The 18,097-nt window shown below is 44.8% G+C and overlaps 1 protein-coding gene across 14 annotated transcripts in view; it reads left to right on the forward strand.

Moving 5' to 3' along the window:
• The window catches only part of WDSUB1 (WD repeat, sterile alpha motif and U-box domain containing 1), a 157,445-nt gene that overhangs the window by 36,138 nt on the left and 103,210 nt on the right, over positions 1 to 18,097 (forward strand). For all 14 annotated transcript variants that reach the window (XR_011022851.1, XR_011022849.1, XR_011022847.1 and 11 more), the window contains exons 8-10: positions 6,004 to 6,110; positions 11,460 to 11,639; positions 13,397 to 13,537. Coding sequence is in view for 8 of the 14 variants with exons in the window: in XM_068245719.1 (XP_068101820.1) it covers positions 6,004 to 6,110; positions 11,460 to 11,639; positions 13,397 to 13,537 (428 nt within the window). In the remaining 6 variants the exon portion in view is untranslated. The remainder of the gene's footprint in view (positions 1 to 6,003; positions 6,111 to 11,459; positions 11,640 to 13,396; positions 13,538 to 18,097) is intronic.

The following is an 18,097-nucleotide window of genomic DNA, read 5'->3' on the forward strand; positions in this document are numbered from 1 at the left end:
CCTTTTCTCCTCCCCCCCCCCCCAACAGAGCTCTCTGTTGGTGGGGTCTGATCGCCCCAGGTTTATTTTATTTTTTAAATAAATATTGTATTTTTTTATTTTAATTTCTGTTTTTTTTATTATTTAAATTACCCTCCCTCCCCCCGTCTGCCTATCACAGCGGATCACTTCTGCGTCCCCCAGGGGGACAACTGTGTCACACGGCTGTCCCCTGTACAGCGCTGCTGTAGATCGCAGCGCTGTACATGTTAGACGGTCGCCGCTCGGAGACTGAAGGCTCCGCTCACCAAGCAGCAGATGCGCGCGCAGCCTGCGCTCAATCTCCTGCAAAACGGAGCCCCAGGACTTTATGCCGATCGGCGTTAGGCGGTCCTGGGACTGCCGCCACGCCCATCGGCGTGACGCGGTCGGCAACTAGAGAAACTGTAGTGAAAGTAACGTAATGAACAAAATTGCTTATTTTTTTTTTACAATATTCATTTATAAATTATTTAGTCAGTGTTTGCCCGTTGTAAAATCTTTCCTCTCCCCGATTTACATTCTGACATTTATAACAGGTGGCCACAGCTTTAGTTTAGGTAATCTCTGTGCATAGAACTCTCAGTAAGGGCCCACTCACACTACAAGAGCTTTTTAAACATGAGATTTTAAAAGCTCTTGCTTAGGGCAGCACGATTTTGGGTAAAAATCGAAATTGCGATTTTTCTTTCAGAAATTGTGATTTCGATTTCTTCACGATTTTTAAAAAAAAACAAGCTGTAGTGGGAGGCGGGGTCAGTGTCTGTCACTGTCAGGTTGATGGTGCGTATGGGACTCTGCTTATGAGCCGGGCAGCGTGGGGGAGGGGGGGGGGGGGGTTGGTGTCAGGATGATCTGGTGATCGTCAGTATCTTCGTTTTTTTTCATAGTGCTTGCCCGCTGTCCGCACGCTTCTCTGGCCCGCCTACCGCTGTGCACGGATTGGCCAGAAGCAGTGAATATGTATTAGTGTTAATGAGCGGGGGGGCGGATCCACTCGAGCGAGCGGCCGGGCACACACAGCTTTACCAATCGCTGGATAGCGATGGAATGACGGCAGCGGTAGGCGGAGCTGTACGCTCGATTCGAAGGTACAGGCACCGCGTTGCTGAGCGGATGGAAAACGAACCGCTTAGATGTGAACTCTCTCATACGGAATCATTGCACAAGCGGTTTTTAGGGCGATTTTGAAAAATCGCCTGCGCTTGAAAAAAGGGCAAAAACGCCCTTAGTGTGAACGAGCCTTAATTCACCTTTGCCACCGCCGTCCACCTCTTTTACTTGACGGCCATTAAAGGTTTTAGAAACTCATTTTGGAAGAGTGTCTGTGTTCTGGTTGGTCTTCCTGGGCACACCACTGGGGATGCTTTGCATATCTACAAGCAGAGGCAGTCAACAGGACTAAATCATTCATAGGACTACCAGTAAGAAAAATTAGTCCTATAGCGATGGAAGATGGTAAAGCTTAGTATCAGCAACAGACTTCTGCACATGCTGTTGTTTGCTATTCAGGGTGCATGAATAACTTGCAGTTGATGCCCATTTTATGTAAATATATGCAACTTGGAAACATCGGCTACTGCGTTTGATTGGTCCAGTTTTAGCTTGTATACGTTTGGCAATACCCCCCATGTTTAACATGTCAGAGAAGCATGCAGTCATTGATTATCTAAGGATGTGCTACTGTTTGCTGTCCTTTTAGGCCTCCCTGAGAATATAGCTACATTGAGCATTGACTGGCCTGTTTTTTATGTTGGATATTATTCTTAGTTTACTCTTTGGTATCTAAATATATATTTGTCATATATGATGGTATTACACGTATATTATAGCTTTTGAGATAGACATGATGTTGTTTACTAGCACTTTCTCCCTAGCATCTGGATCCTATCCAAGGAAATAAACACACATACAGTATAAGTAGATAAACACTTATTCTACTTGCATAACATGTATTGTACGGTCCACATTTTGATTGCAGTGAATTTTATATAGTGAAAGAAGGAGAAGGAGCAGGAATGATCGGCACTGCAATGTACATTTATTCTTCAAAAAGTGAGGCACAGTCCGAATGCATAAATACAAAACAGTTGTGCAGCATACATGGACATACCGGTGCTCAGAGGTGTGATGGTGACGGTGGGTGCTGGGCACTGCTCGCCTGACGGCCGTTTCGCACTGTAACGCGCTTCTACGGAGGCTGGAATTTTTTATAGTAAATAAAGAGAAAACTGTTTCAGGCATTTTCCATCTTTACTGCCTCTGACTGAAGCCTATCCTGATGTAATTTCCTCCCTAAGGGCTGGTTTCCATATAGCGCGCTTTCAGGTGCGCTTATGGAAACACGATCGCAGGAACATCAGAGAGTGCATAGACTGCACTCTGTTTCAATTCATGAGCTGTGATTCACTACTGAATCGCAGTGCATGGTTACCTGCATTTAGGGGCGCTTCAGCCCGTGATCTCATTCCGTATAATGAATGGGATTGCAAGCCCCGCCCCTAGCCAGTAGTGACGGAAATGAGCCGTACACTTTTGTTTGTTTGTTTGTTTGTTTTCCTTCTCCTAGAAACAGCACTATAATATCTAGCTTGCTTTGTAAATACGTGAGCACAGCAGAGATATATTTCAGCAGTTTCACACTGAACTGACCCCAGCCTGATCTGCCCTCGGTGAGGAGCAGGAATGTGGGAGGGGAGAGAACCAGCTTCCCTCTCCTCAGCAATTTACCAAATAGATCCAGGCCGACTGAGAGAAGATTTATTACATCAGAAACATTTATGATTATATTGGAGTGCTTGCAACACAGGGTCAGGTTGTAGGCTGCTTAATAAACACAGAGCAGTGGGTAAATGGAATTTGATCATATAACTGACAATCCCTCTTGAACACCCTGAACCTATGCTATTCTGTGCTACGTGTTTGTAATGTGTGGTATTTTGGCAAAGTAAATTATCGGATTGTGGGGCGTATTCACTAAACTGCAGTCTGCAAAATAACTTACGGCATAAAGTTTTACCGCACAGTGACTACAGCAGAATGCAGTACAATGCACTGTAACAATACAATGCACTGTAACAATACAATGCACTGTAATAGCAATGCATTCTGCTTTACCCATCATGCGTAAGACTTCATGCACGGTATTTTGCTTACCGCAGTTTAGTGAGTCTACTACCCCTATATTCCTTCTTGTAGTAATAATGCAATTTCCTCACTATACCATAGCTTGCCTTTTTCTCACGGTCTCTTATTTATGTATTTATTTATTTTGCATAAAATTATTACATTTGCATCAACTTTAATTTTAAAATTTTCGTTGACCATCTCTACTGATGGGCTGTTGACTCTAGCAGGACAAATGGCTTTCAGATTGGGGGGAGCAAATATATCTATTCACACGAGCCAATCTGTTTTGGTTTTATCAATTACTCTGAACTGATATGGCCCAGGTGAGGGTTGCAGGCTTTTGCCACCTTGTAGCAGGGAGGTGTTTTTTCTCTGCCTTTTCTTTTTTTCTTTTGAGAATCCAGTCCAGGGTTGCATTCTCCAGCCTTTGTAAATCGATTTCCTAGTATTAGCTGAAATTTCCTTTGAATAGGTGGAAACCAGAAAACGTCCAATTTTGAAAATCCTCATAAAACCCAGAGGACTCTCCCCCTCCCGTGTGCTCAGCTTACAGCCATTGACTAGTATTATGGATAGCAGAAGTGAGCCAGTAGAAGAGGTTTGTTATGAGACAGTGGTGATGTCAGTAGTGGGATGTGTATCCCCAGCAATAGCTGTCTGTGCCGCTGATCTGCCCCGATGCTCTCAGCTGCTATGTCAGAGGAGAGGTATGCATAGAACACTAACCTTGGCATAAGTAATGCATTACAATTGCCTGTGGAATGTGTGCTAGGTGTACATAGTCTGTGCACTGTCTCTGCTGCCAGGGGGGGGGAACAATAACACACACTGTACTCTCTGATATCTTCCTGTGTTGTGCAACAGGGGAATGGATCAGTGTCTCTTGTACACACCAGTACTATAATCATTTTACACGGCACAGTATGGACACTGATCGCTTCCTTTACATCAAGCATGTCCAAAGTCCGGCCTGGGAGCCACATGTGGCCCGCCGAGCCTTTTCTGGTCCCTCCCCAAACTCCTGACAGTTGTTAAAGGGAATCTGAACTGAAAATAAACTTATGATATGATTTGTATGTGTAGTACAGCCAAGAAATAAAACATTAGCAGCAGAGATATGAGTCGAATATTGTTTCCAGTACAGGAAGAGTTAAGAAACTCCAGATGATATCTATGCAAAAGAGCCACTGATCTCTCTGACTTTCAAAGTTGCAGAGAGCTCGGTCTTCTGAAGCTTATCTCATGTGTCTGTCACTGGTTTTTGTTTTTTTTCTGCAGAGGAAAGTTCAAAAGTTCACTAGCCTGCTCTGTGAAATAATTTAGAATGCTGAGTGAAATATTAGAGAATGATGCAGGGCTATAAAAAACGATATCACTGAAAATAAAAATGAGAATATTTTCTTTTGCTACTAATGTTCTAGTAATTATCTGTACTACACAACTAATTCTTTATCATCTCTTTTTTTGGGGAGTTTTTTGTCCCTTCAGTGTCACTTTAATTCCATGTTGCCCACAGGCCATAGCTGCAGCCTCATGCATGGGGACCACCTTGTGTCACTGCTCTGCCTCCCACTTTGTTTGCCTGTAAGCAGGGCCGGGCCGAGGCAGAGGCTGAAGAGGCTCCAGCCTCAGGGCGCAGTGTAGGAGGGGGCGCACAATGCATTCAGCTGTTATTCCCAATTGTGTTTGAAGCAGAAAGAAAGAAGAAAAGGGGATACATGACAGTGACTGCAAGCCAGATAACTAGAAATTAAGGTGTTGGGGAGGTTGGGGGCTCTGGGGCACCTATTAGTCTAATAGCAATCAGTGTGTAAAGGCTGGAGTGGGAGGGATGGAGGGGCGCACTTTGCTGTCTCAGCCTTGGGTGCTGAAGGACCTTGTCCCGCCTCTGCCTGTAAGTTATTAGTCACCACTGTAGCAGTAACAGGGCCCATAGCTCCGTAGCTACGCCACTGGGTGGTGCTCTGGGAAGCCAGGCTCCGAGAAAGTCTGCTGCTACAAGTCAAATTTTCAGACAAGTATTGTAATTGGTTATTCTGGGCAGCTGTTCCTTGTAGTAAGTCTTGATAAATCAGCCCCAGTGGTGAATAACAGTATTTTGTTTTCTCATGGTGAACAGCGTGTTTGCAATTTCAGAAGTAACTCCCCTATTCTGCATACAACCGTGTAAACAGTGCGAGTTTTACATTGCCCCCCCCCCCCTTTCCAGGACTCTAAATGGACAACTACAGTGTCTGAGGTGCAAGAAGGGGATGGAGAACAGCTTGCTAATAACTACCATTCAAAGCATCAATAGAAGTGATCAGTACAAGCACAGGACCAGTAAAGAGCTAAAACTGTGGTTGAGGGGAGGGCCCTACGGGGAATGCGGTCGAGACCTCTGCAACCCCCTATTGCTACGCCACTGGCACCACCCCTTCTCTGGACACAACTTGTCCATAGCCAGACACAGGATGGTGTGTAACAGACTCAACATGCCCTCTCTAAAAATCACTGCTAGGTCATGTGACAGACCATGCCACGCCCACCTCCCATGGCCAATAGCAAGATGGGGGGTAATAGGAGGTAATAGGTGATGCATCATCCCTAAGCCTGGCCTCCTGAAGGGGTAAGATGCTCCATTGGAAATCATATGGCTGCCGGAATCTTCCCTGAAAAATAAGGCGCTTGGATCTGTTTTCTTTATCCCTACTAATTGCAAATTATCCATTGAATGTGTGGGGATAGCATTTTATAAATATCCTGCAGAGCATAGCTTTCCTGTTTTCTTGATTTTTGTGTTAATTGTATGATTTCCGGGTTGAATATCTCTGGAGTTCTCCTTTAGTTGATTGCTGCACCTCCCTTGTCCTCCAGGTACGTGACCGCCTGTGCGCTCTCACCAAATCAGCCTCTGCTGGCCACCGGATCCATGGACAAGACTGTCGCCATCTGGAGCCTGGCACACGCCGCTGATTCTCCAGGTGCGCCTAATTTTACTGTACATGCAAATAGAAGGCAAAAATCTGAGATATTTCATGTAGATTCTTGGTAAAGCAAATCTGAAGTCAAAATAAACTTGTGAGATAATGAATTGTATGTGTAGTACAGCTAAGAAATAGGACATTTAGTAGCTAACAAGAGTCTCATATTGTTTTCTAGTACAGGAAGAGATAAAAAATAAACCACTTCAGGCTGGGTGCACACAGAACATAGCGTGGAAGGCTGCGTTTTATGTCCTGTTAATGTTATGTGCATTTTTACTGCGTTTTTGGTGCGTTAGCGTTTTTTACCGCTGATGCGTTTTTAAGCATTTTTATGCCTTTGCAGTTCACATATACAAAACGCATATGCATTTTTCTTTTTATGTAAATCACTAGCAAGACAACAGGAAGCAAAAATACATCTTAAAAGTCTTTTTTTTCAAGAAAAACAGAGCATACCATTGCGTTCCTATTGACTTTCATTATGTACGTTTTTTGATGCGTTTATGAACATTATGCAACTAAACCAACGTTTTTGAAAACACATATGCGTTTTTTTCCTGCGGCCCATAATTTCCATAAGCGTCAAAAACAAAGCATTTTCCGCAACACTTGCGTTTCTCCTAGCCTCAGTTGTTATCTTTGCAAAAGAGCTGCTCTGAGCTATTAGGCCCCATTCACACTAGAGCGTTTTGCCGCGATTTCTGCGAAATGTTCAACGCTAGCGCTTTTTAAAAGCACTAGCGTAATGAAACCCTATGGGCCCGTTCTTATCGCTAATCGCCGCAAATCACCCTAAAACGCAAAACTTAAATGCGTCGCCTGCACCATTTTCAGGCTATTTCCTGGCGTTTCAGTGCTATAGAAGCGCTAAACGCGATTGTGGCAAAATCGTTGCATTGTTCAGTGATTTTTCCGTGTGAAAGCGCGGAAAAATCACCCCTGCAAAACGCCGGAAAAAATCTCCTGCGTTTTGCGTTTCTAAGTGTGAATGGGGCCTTAGACCTACTGAGGTGGAATACAGTCCTGATTTCTAAAGCACTTAACCACTTAAGGACCGGGCTCGCTTTCAGCTTTCTGTGCTGAGTGGACTCTACAGCCCACAGCACAGATCGTAATTGAGCCAGGGCGACCAGACTCCCCCCCCCCCCCCCCCCTTTTTTTCCCCACTAGGGGGATGTCCTGCAGGAAGGGGGGTCTGATCGCCGCCGGCTATTATGGTTCAGCGGGGGGGGGGGCTTCTCAAAGCCCCCCTCCGCAGCGATTTCTGCCCTCCCTCTACTTCCCTACCTCTCCCGTGGCTTGTGGGCTGCGCAGGACGGATATCCGTCCTGCGCCGTGTAGTATAGGCTTCAGCCTATCAGAATGCGGAGATCCCCGGCCAATCAGAGGCCGGGTATTGCCGATCTCCTTTACGGCGCTGCTGCGCGGCAGCGCCGTATGATGTAAACAGCAGGGATTTCTTCCCCGCGTGTTTACATTATGCGTGCGAGCCGCGATCAGCGGCTCGCACACTGTTCACGGAGACACCCCCGTGAACTACCATGGAAAGAGCGCTCGAACGAGCGGCTGTTTCCATGGGAAACCACTAACGACCCGCCGACGCCTATCGGCGTTAGGCGGTCGATAAGTGGTTAAAGGGGAAATGAAGAGAGAGTTATATGGAGGCTGCCATGTTTATTTCTTTTTAAGCAATACCAGTTGCCTGGCAGCCCTGCTGATCCTCTGCCTCTAATGCTATTATCCATAGCCCCTGAACAAGCATGCAGCAGATCAGGTGTTTCAGACTTTAAAGTCAGATCTGACAAGACTTGCTTGTTTCTGGTGTTATTCAGATACTACTGCAGAGAAATAGACCAGCAGGGCTGCCAGGCAACTGGTATTGCTTAAAGTGAACCTAAAGTCACCACAAAAAAATTAGATGAACTCACCTGGGGCTTCCCTCAGCCCCCTGCAGACGATCGGTGCCCTCGCAGCCCCGCTCCAATGGCTCCGCACCCGCCGGCGAGCACTTCCGGCATGGGAACGCGAGTGATTGTTCGCGTTCCCAGCCTGTGTATCGCCCCCTACGCTGCTATTGCGGCCTCCTGTTCCCCTTTAAACAGCCAGGAAACAGTGAGAGACTGCTTGAGATGAGGTTTTACTACAGGAAAGATCAGTCATTAGCTCTGCTCTGTTTTGTAGGTAAGACAGTGTGGTTTGTAAACTTAAATATAACAGAATTATGCAATGTTACAATTTTTTTTCTTTAAACCCTATAACATTGAAAATAAAAATTAGACGCTTTTCTTTGCTACTAATGGTTCTATTCAATATCTGTACTACACATACACTGTACAAGTCATTATATCATAAGGTTTTTTTTTTTTTAGTTTTTACTTCAGGTTTGCTTTAAGGCCCGCTTTCACCAGAAATTGACAAAATTACCGTAAGATAAATGAAGATCCCTACATAGAACACTTGCATTTCTCCTACAGTAAAATGCAGTATACATTTATTTTTTCCTATGTTGCTGTCGGTTCAACAGGGATAAGTGAGGGAGCAGGCTGGTGGTGTACTTTTTTTTTTCTGGTTGAACTTGATGTAATTTTTTTTTTCAACCCAAATAACTAGGTTCTGGACTAGTCCATCACCTTATAGGAATTCTCACCATTTCATTTGCACACTTTATACTCTACAAAAGCATTCCCTGGAAAGAATCTCAACAAAGATGCTGGCCAGCCTTCATTCACGTTTGCATGCAGTTTTGGCAGTGGGTCTGAGCAAACGCCAATCAGTAAGTTCTTTTGAAAATAAAAAGAAAACTACTGAGAATTCCCCATGAGAAGATGGGACTGATTCCAAACCTGTCAGAGGGTGTCTGTAGCTTTTTTGAGACTGAAAGTCAGCGTATTGGAGCAATGCATGACACATTCATTTTATAAGCCTACTAATCCCATCCACACCTCACACATGAGAAGCAGAATTCACACGGCTTTAATCGGTGTGTTTAAGGATAGGAGTGCATTCATTATTTAGGTAAGTAAGCCATTGTCCTAGAAAGTTTAGATTTACTTTTATTTTACTACATCTGATTTAGGTACAAGTTTCATGACCATTAATAAAAGCGCATTTATTCTATGAAACGGGATTATAGTCAAAATCTCCCCTTTGTTCCTATAGATTTAACTCACTATTTAACTACTGAGAAGAGTCCTGTTAAAGTGTCTGGAATGTTTAGTAAAACTTTTCTTCCACTAGCTCCTGGAGCCTTATTCGGCAACTCCATCAACAGGAAACTACATTCAGCCCTTCCTACTGCCAGGAGGTTTATGGAATATGAGCCACCCCCTCTAGCTGCGTTTGTGAGTTGGGCGCAGGGTGAGCCAAAGGACAGCTCTCTCTGCTGCTGCTAAACTCTCCGGCGTAATTGAATACTATTCCCCCTCGGAGTCATCGCAACTTGGAGGGAATTGCCGGAGTCCCAAACTACTCCTATGCTCTTTGCACAGCATAACATTGCTGATATGGGGTGCCTGGTCCCGGGCACTGAGTGCTGTGTCGAAACCACCCTTTTCTTCTCACATGGATTCAGTGGGTTGGTCAGGTCAATCAGATGTGGCCATGTGACACCCAAAGTACTTGGAACAGACTGCATTTCCCAGCACCCCCTGCATTACAGTAAAAAATGTGTCCTCTACCCGAAGATCACAGGAAGTAGGCAGTGAGTAATTGTAAGACTGTAGTCTGCTTGCAGGAATGTACTGAGGATCCATCAGTATTTAAAGGGAACCTGAACTGAGTAAATGTAAAATAAACACATGATGTAGCTGCAAATGAATATCACATACTTACCTCGCCATCAGTTCCTCTCAGAAACTCAGAATTTTCTTCTTACAGTGATCCCTTCCAGTTCTGACAAAATTTTGTCAGAACTGAAATATACCAGTTTCTGACAGTTATATATTAGCTGCTGTCAGTTGCAACTGAATGTGAAAGGTAATGTCCATGTTTCCCTATGACTCAAGTGGGCGATATTACAGTTTAACAGTGTGCTGACCAGGAAGCTGTTATGGGGTAATGGCCATTTTTAAAATGGAGGACAGAGAATTCCATCGATCACAGTGGAAAAACAGGATGCAGGAGAGGAGAAAGAGATTGATAAGCAGACTACATGGGAGGTAAGTATGACCTGTGTATGTTTATTTTGACTTTTTATTTTCAGTTCAGGTTCTGCATGAGTAGATACACAGCTACGCAATAGGTTTTTGAACGTAAGAATTTCAGCTCCTAGTTTTTGATGTGACTTAGGCCTGGGACCCCTTGCAATTGCAAAATGCTCTCAAGCGATTTTGCGACTTAAAAGCGGAGTTATTTCCGGAGCGATTTTAGGAAAAGCGACTTTGGGCCCTGCTTTCCCTTATGAAATTTCTCTGAATATGCTGCATGTAGGGCAGTTGTGGTTTTGGCAAATTGCAATGCTACTTTATGTAACGATTTATGGTTTCTAGGCATAGCCAATATTCCAAAAGCCCTTCGCAGCTGAAAGTAAATGGCCATGATCTCACATGAACGATTGTGATTTGCCCAAATAACAATTGCCCTACTTGTAGCAAGTGCTTAGTGAACTATATATATATATATATATATATATATATATATATATATATATATATATATATATAAAGAAAATACTCAGTATCTCCTCACACTGTCTATTTTCAGAAAGGTTTTCACTCCACAAAACCCAAGGTGTAGAGAGAGAGAAAAAAGGGGGGGGGGTCAGATAAGTGGGTTTGTAGTTGTGTGAATGATCTAACCTGTGAACAAAATTACAACATGAAGCGTTTGCCTTGGGGAACAGTGTCAGGCCTGGGACCCACTTCAAAGTGCATTCGCTAGCGATTTGTGATTGTGTTTTGCAAACGATTTCGGGAGTTATTTCCCTGCTCCTATACATTAGAATGGAAATGCTCCCAAAATGCTGCATGTCCTGTCATTGCGATTTGCCTAATTGCAATCACTCTAGTGGAATCTTACCCATCCATTTACATTGGCAGAGCGTTTAGGGAAATCGCTAGCAATTGAAAGCGATCCCTAAATGCTCTAGTGGGTTCCAGCCCTTACTGTATATACAAAGGGTTTATGTGGAGGTTTCCCCATTGAAACCCACTGCAGGGGATGCTCTGAGTAGTTAAAGAAAGTCTTAACACCTCACAGCTGCGGTCCCAAACACCTAGTGGTAACTGCTGGATGCATTTTTCCAGGCAGAACTATTCAGCTAACATTAGTGTGAATGAGGTCATAGTGCAGTGGATTGCTGAATACATTCTCTTTGGGCATTCACATCTTGACTTGTCCTATTTTCAGGTGGCCGGTTGTGCAGGAGAATAGAAACGCGCATTGAGACCTGGACGGAGGACGATGTCCAGAAGTGGCTCTCCGCTGAGGGTCTGACAGACGCTGAGCAACCATTCACTTCCAACAACATTGATGGCAAAGAGTTAATCTCCCTTACCAAGGACATCCTGCTGAATGACCTCAAGATAGGTGAGTCAGAGTAGCTCCTTAAAGATAACCGAAGGATATCCCACAGCCACCAATCAGATTCCTGCTGCCAGTTCCACGGCCACCAGTCATATTCCTGCTGTCAGTCCCACAGCTACCAATCTGATTCCTGCTGTCAGTCCCACAGCTACCAATCTGATTCCTGCTGTCAGTCCCACAGCCACCAATCAGATTCCTGCTGTCAGTCCCACAGCCACCAATCAGATTCCTGCTGTCAGTCCAAAACCCACCAATCAGATTCCTGCTGTCAGTCCCACAGCTATTAATCAGATTCCTGCTGGCGATACCATAGCCACCAATCCGATTCCTACTATCAGTCCCACAGCCACCAATCAGATTCCTGCTGTAAGTCCCACCACAGCCACCAATCAGATTCCTGCTGTCAGTCCCACAGCCACCAATCAGATTCCTGCTGTCAGTCCCACAGCCACCAATCAGATTCCTGCTGTCAGTCCCACAGCCTCCAATAAGATTCCTGCTGTCAGTCCCACAGCCTCCAATCAGATTCCTGCTGTCAGTCCCACAGCCTCCAATCAGATTCCTGCTGTCAGTCCCACAGCCTCCAATCAGATTCCTGCTGCCAGTCCCACAGCCTCCAATCAGATTCCTGCTGTCAGTCCCACAGCCTCCAATCAGATTCCTGCTGTCAGTCCCACAGCCTCCAATCAGATTCCTGCTGTCAGTCCCACAGCCTACAATCAGATTCCTGCTGTCAGTCCCACAGCCTCCAATCAGATTCCTGCTGTCAGTCCCAAACCCACCAGTCAGATTCCTGATGTCAGTCCCACAGCCTCCAATCAGATTCCTGATGTCAGTCCCACAGCCTCCAATCAGATTCCTGCTGTCAGTCCCACAGCCTCCAATCAGATTCCTGCTGTCAGTCCCACAGCTATTAATCAGATTCCTGCTGGCGATACCATAGCCACCAATCAGATTCCTGCTGTCAGTCCCACAGCCACCAATCAGATTCCTGCGGATTCCTGCTCTAGCCTTTCCAGAGATGGTTGGAATATGGAAGTAAACATCTGGGCAATGGCTGTGTTAAATATTGTTTTTCTTTTTATTTATCTTCTTAAATAATGCAATTTTATTAACCCCCTCATCTGTATGAGATGCTAGTTTGGTAAGGTACTTTAAAATTAGTGTATTTTGTACTGGGGTCCATTAACACAGATTCTCCTCTTTTTTAGAATCATAATCTTTTTTTCAGGTCCCGTGTGATTACTTTTAATAAGGTTAGAGAGATCACATCATATATATATATATAGCTGACAAAAATAGCCTGGTATATCAAGTCTCCACTTGTAGTCAGAACACTGTGCTAAGAAGTCAGATTCAGAATTTGGAGTTGGATTGCGTTCCCTGTGAAAACAGAAGCGCATTGCGAGTTATGCATGCTGCGTGACACATACAGTGAAGCTTACAGTACATAGAAAGCTTCACTGCAATGGTTAACGCTCTGCATGCACCATGTTATGCCTAATGGATCAGTCACATGACTCTGCTAACCCACTGATGTGAGCATCCCACTACAATATGATCCCAATCAGCTTTATTTGGCCAAATAAGTTTGCATTGACAAGGAATTTGTTGCAAGGACTGAAATTGCATTGCGTTAGCAACGTGACTCTGCTGTCTGATATAACGCACAGCAACGCCCCACTGTGAACCTGGCCAGAGTGTGCAATCTGGTTTAATTTCTGGACAGTTGTCATTCTTTTTGAATCTTCCCTTTGCAGAATCCCTGGGACTGCGCAATAAGATTATGAGGAAAATTGAAGAGCTTCGCAGTAAGATGAAAGCAGCTTCTTCAGACACCCCTGAAGAGTTTCTGTGCCCTATAACATGGGAGCTCATGAAAGACCCAGTGATGGCCTCAGGTAAGGTCTGCACACCACCAGGCTTATTTCATGACACCACAGGGGATCCTTGGAGGTATACATGCAAAAAAAATGTGGGCACATGGTGAAGTAAAAAAACTGCTCCCCGTTCCAGCAAAAGTCCTGGTGGCGTTAACTATTCCCCCTCCAGCCTGCCATGGACTCTGGAAAGATGGTGGCAAGATTGCACAGATTTTTTTTTCCTCCTAATTTGGGCTCCGTCTTTTGCTGTCGCCCAAATTACCCTCTGAACATCCCTATAGCTGTAATTTACATTACGGTCTATGTCAGCGCCCAAATGTCTAGCAGCCTTTTTGCCTGCCTCTCCTTGGAGACTCTCAGTGGCTGGAGACTGTGTCACTAGCTCCCACTAGTGGTTACTCCACTCCAGAGATGGGAAGCAGGAAGCTGAGGTCATGGCAAAACTCTGGCCCTCCCTCAGAATGAGACCCCAGCTGCAGTACTGACAGAGATGGAGCATAACGCTTTGTTTGTTTGGCTGTTGATTGTCTGAGGTCTAATCATTACTGCTTAGTATTACCTTTCACTTTATTTACTGATTGCATAGCACTGTGCCAGGGGCGTAGCAATAGGGGGTGCAGCGGTAGCGACCGCATTGGGGCCCTTGGGCCAGAGGGGCCCCGAAAGGGCCCTCCCTAAACGACAGTATTTGCTCTCTATTGGTCCTGTGCTCATAATAATCACTTCTATAGATACTTTGAATAATGGTAATCATTAACAAGCTGTTCCCCATCCCCTTCTTGCACCTCTGACACTGTAGTTGCCATTGGCAAGGATTGCTATGTATAGAATGCTTGGGGGTAATCAGTAACAAGCTATTTCCCATCCCCTTCTTGCACCTCTGACACTGTAGTTGCCATTGGCAGGTTTTGGTGCACCGCATCAATTGTTATGTATGGAGTGCTTGGGGGGCCCCATTGTAAAACTTGCATCGGGGCCCACAGCTCCTTAGCTACGCCACTGCACTGTGCTATTTTGTCTTTATACTCTCTGTTGTGTAACTTACTGGCCATCTGAGAGGAGAACCCATTAGGTCAGTGTTTGTCAAACTTGTCCTTGAGTCTTCCCAACAGTGCATGTTTTGCAGGCAACCTCCCCTATGCACAGGTGGGGTAATTAGTGTCTCAGCTAGGTGGATTCCATGTAGCTGGGTGCATAGGTGAGGTTGCCTGTTGCCTGCAAAGCATGCACCATTGGGGTGTCACGAGGACAGGTTTGAGAAACACGGTCATAGAATCCTCTTCCACTAATGCCATCACTTCTCACCATTAATGTGATCATTGCAATTTTGAATCGCTATTTTTTTTTTTTAAGTGGTGGTACCTTAAATGTCATATTTGAGGCAGAATACGGATTTGATGAATGTCGGTGCCTCCAAAACACAGTCAGTCTCTCTCCTGGCAAGGTCTGTTTGTACATGTGCTGAGGTCTGCAGCACAACATCCTCCTCATTACAGGTTCTGGAAAAAGATGGAGGCTGCCATTAGCCCAGCAAAGCTTTTTGACATCTTGCTAATGCAATAAAAGGAGCGTAAATACTTATTGGTGGTGCCAGCCCTCCATCTTTTTCTGGATTGAGGACCCTGGAGTACGAGGATCATTTGGGCTTGGGCACACCAGTCCCCACTTTTTGTGAGTGCCACTTCATTTTTTTTTTTTTTTCATTTATTTTTTTACAATACAATAATACAATACAATAACATTTCTATAGCTCTTTTCTCCCATAGGACTCAAAGCGCTTAGGCTCTCTCAGATTCAGTAATTGGTAGTAGGATGAAGTATTTACATTGCAGGTTCTGGTACAGAGCCGGCTGCTACTCTTAATCTCAGTACTTTGAATTTATACAAGGGCCAGGTAAACAGGTTAGCCCATTTGACGATTTGCTGGGGTCTTGGGCCATGTTTGACAGCATCAAAACAGGGAGAGCGGAGAGAGCACAGTTGGGTTTATTAACCAGATGGGCCGGCACACTCTGGGGGTCTGATGGGGTGTCAGAAAGGCCTGTTTGCAGATTTGCCACCACCATGCCTGCTGTCTCTACTTCCCCATAGTATGCAGAATCTGAAGCTCCCAGATTGCAGCCCTATGACCCTTTTTTATAGTGCGGTAAACTCCAGAATAGCTAGAGCCTGGTACACACATCAGATGATTATTGATTTACTGGATAGCCATTTTAACAAATGATATCTCTCTAAGGTGTATTGTTTTACCCGGATTCCCACCTTGCACCATTAGATATAGTGCAAAGCTATCTAATATATAAACTAAATCTAGTCTCTAATATAATAATCTATATCTAGTGCCAGCCTCACACCCTGACGCTGTGTCCCTTTTTTCATTTAATTTGATATTTATTATCAGGTTGAGCATCTAATTTACAAAAAGCCTAGTGTTAGGCCAGCTGTATATTGGGTGATGATCCAATCTTTCTACAGCCTCTATAGCAAAGTACACGCATGAGCTCGGCCTGTATGTTCGCACAGGATCACTGGACACACTGACAGGCAATAATTAGATCATACATGTCAAACTCTGACCTGGTCCATAGAGCCATCAAATTTGGCCAACAAGTCATTTCCCCACTTAGCACTAGGTTTGGACCACTCTAGACCAGCAAGGAAGCTATATTGGAGGTGAAGCCCTAGCTCACAAGGCAAGCCATATGGTGGAGGGTCCCTGTGGCTAAAGCACTAGACACCAGGGAACTGTATAGGGGAGGGAGGCAGCCACTACACACCAGAGCACTGTATAGGGAAGCAGGGGGCCATTAGACACCAGAAAACTGTATAGAGACGGGACACTAGACACCAGGGCACTGTACAGGGGAGGGAGAAGAGATGCTAGACCCCAGGGAACTTTATAAGGGAGGGAGAGAGGAAGCCCAATTGACATTGGCCCACGTGTTCAGTTTCGGCCCACTTTGTATTTGACACATCTGAGTTAGCTGGTACTTTGCTGAGTCACCCACTTCTCTCCCTCTGCTCATTACACTTCCTGTAAAGCACCTGTGCAGTCAGTGCTGAGGGCCTGCAGTATAAGGAGTTAATCTGTTTTATAGGCAGGCAGGAGAATGTAAAGGAAAAGATTGTCAGCTTCCATTAATTAGCAAGTCACGTCCTTGTTTCTGTGCTTCCTATTTACACATGAAAGCATCTGGCCGACCGGGAACTGGCGCTCACAGCTCAGATTATTCCCGTGACAGCTCAATGAAGAACATTCACAAAACAATTTCAGACTCGCGCTGAAATGTAATTAATGATGTGAAAGATTTGCTCTGAATCTTTCTATTCCTCTCACTTATCAAACGCTCGAAGCCAAGTTTTTTTTTTTTTATGGGCTGAAAGTAATGAAATTTTTATTTTAAGCTTTTAATATACCTGGCGTGCCGCTGCGTTCCCCCCGCCGCGGGAAGCGCAGTACAATGGGATGGGCGCCACAGTGCAGCGCGATGCCTTACCTGCACCTTTCATGAGTCTCATTAAAATCACAGCTGTTGGGGAGGAGTGAGAAAAGCAAAATTTAGAGCAGTCTTCAGTTTTACTTAGAAGTTTGGTGGTGCTACTTTTTTGGCACATGAAATGTCCTTGTGGAAATATCAGGCAATTTAAACCAGATGAGATCTACTTATCTTGGGCTTCCTCCCTGGAAGGCTGTGTCCCTCGCTGCAGCTCCGTGCCAGGGCAGTCTCCCGGGGCCCCCCCACCATAGCAGCTCACGTGGCTGGAAGCTTTGTGCGCAGTACTGTGCCTGGGCAGAACGCTTCCGGTTACGTGGCAGAGGATCAGCAGGATAGCCAGGAAACTGGAATTGTTTAAAAGGAAATAAAAATGGCAGCCTCCACATCCCTTTCATTACAGTTTGAAAAAGACAACAAATGACACGGAGAGCCCAATATGGTGTAGTATGTCAAACCAAAGTAGGTGTAGTATAAGAATATACGGTATTATACTCACAAACATGGGTCGCCACAAAGGCAACCACTGGAAAGGCAGGTGGGGAGAATTCTGACCTGACTCCACTCAGGTAATAAAAAGTCGCTCTCTGTAGACAGGAAAAGAGTGGGGATGTACCCCTCCACCCAGGGTGGACTAGATCAATTTGCAACACCGGTATAACAGAGGCACCGAACAAGAAAACAATAATTAAAATCCGCTTAAAAGGGGGGAAGTTGTTGGACTCGCCTCCCTCAGGTGTACAAGGCCTGGACTATGAGATGTTACTATGAAATACAGTAACATTTATTGAGAAATTCCAAGTATGCAACGCGTTTCACGGGTCACTATTCCGCTTCATCGGGCAATAGATTTGGCGAGTACTGGGGGAAACAAAATGCCAGGGGACGTTTGACTCAAGACCCAATAACAATACACAAAGCGAATGCTGGTCAATTATCAAATGTTAACTATGAATGTATCTTACATAAAACACCTACTATAAATGTGATGAAAAAGACAACTTATTACCGCATAAATAAATTTAGAAATTTTCTCATGTGACAAACGGTGCATAGTATTTAGGTGCCTGTAAATTGGCAGATC

This window comes from Hyperolius riggenbachi, chromosome 7 (genome assembly GCF_040937935.1).
Source record: "Hyperolius riggenbachi isolate aHypRig1 chromosome 7, aHypRig1.pri, whole genome shotgun sequence".
NCBI lineage: Eukaryota > Metazoa > Chordata > Amphibia > Anura > Hyperoliidae > Hyperolius > Hyperolius riggenbachi.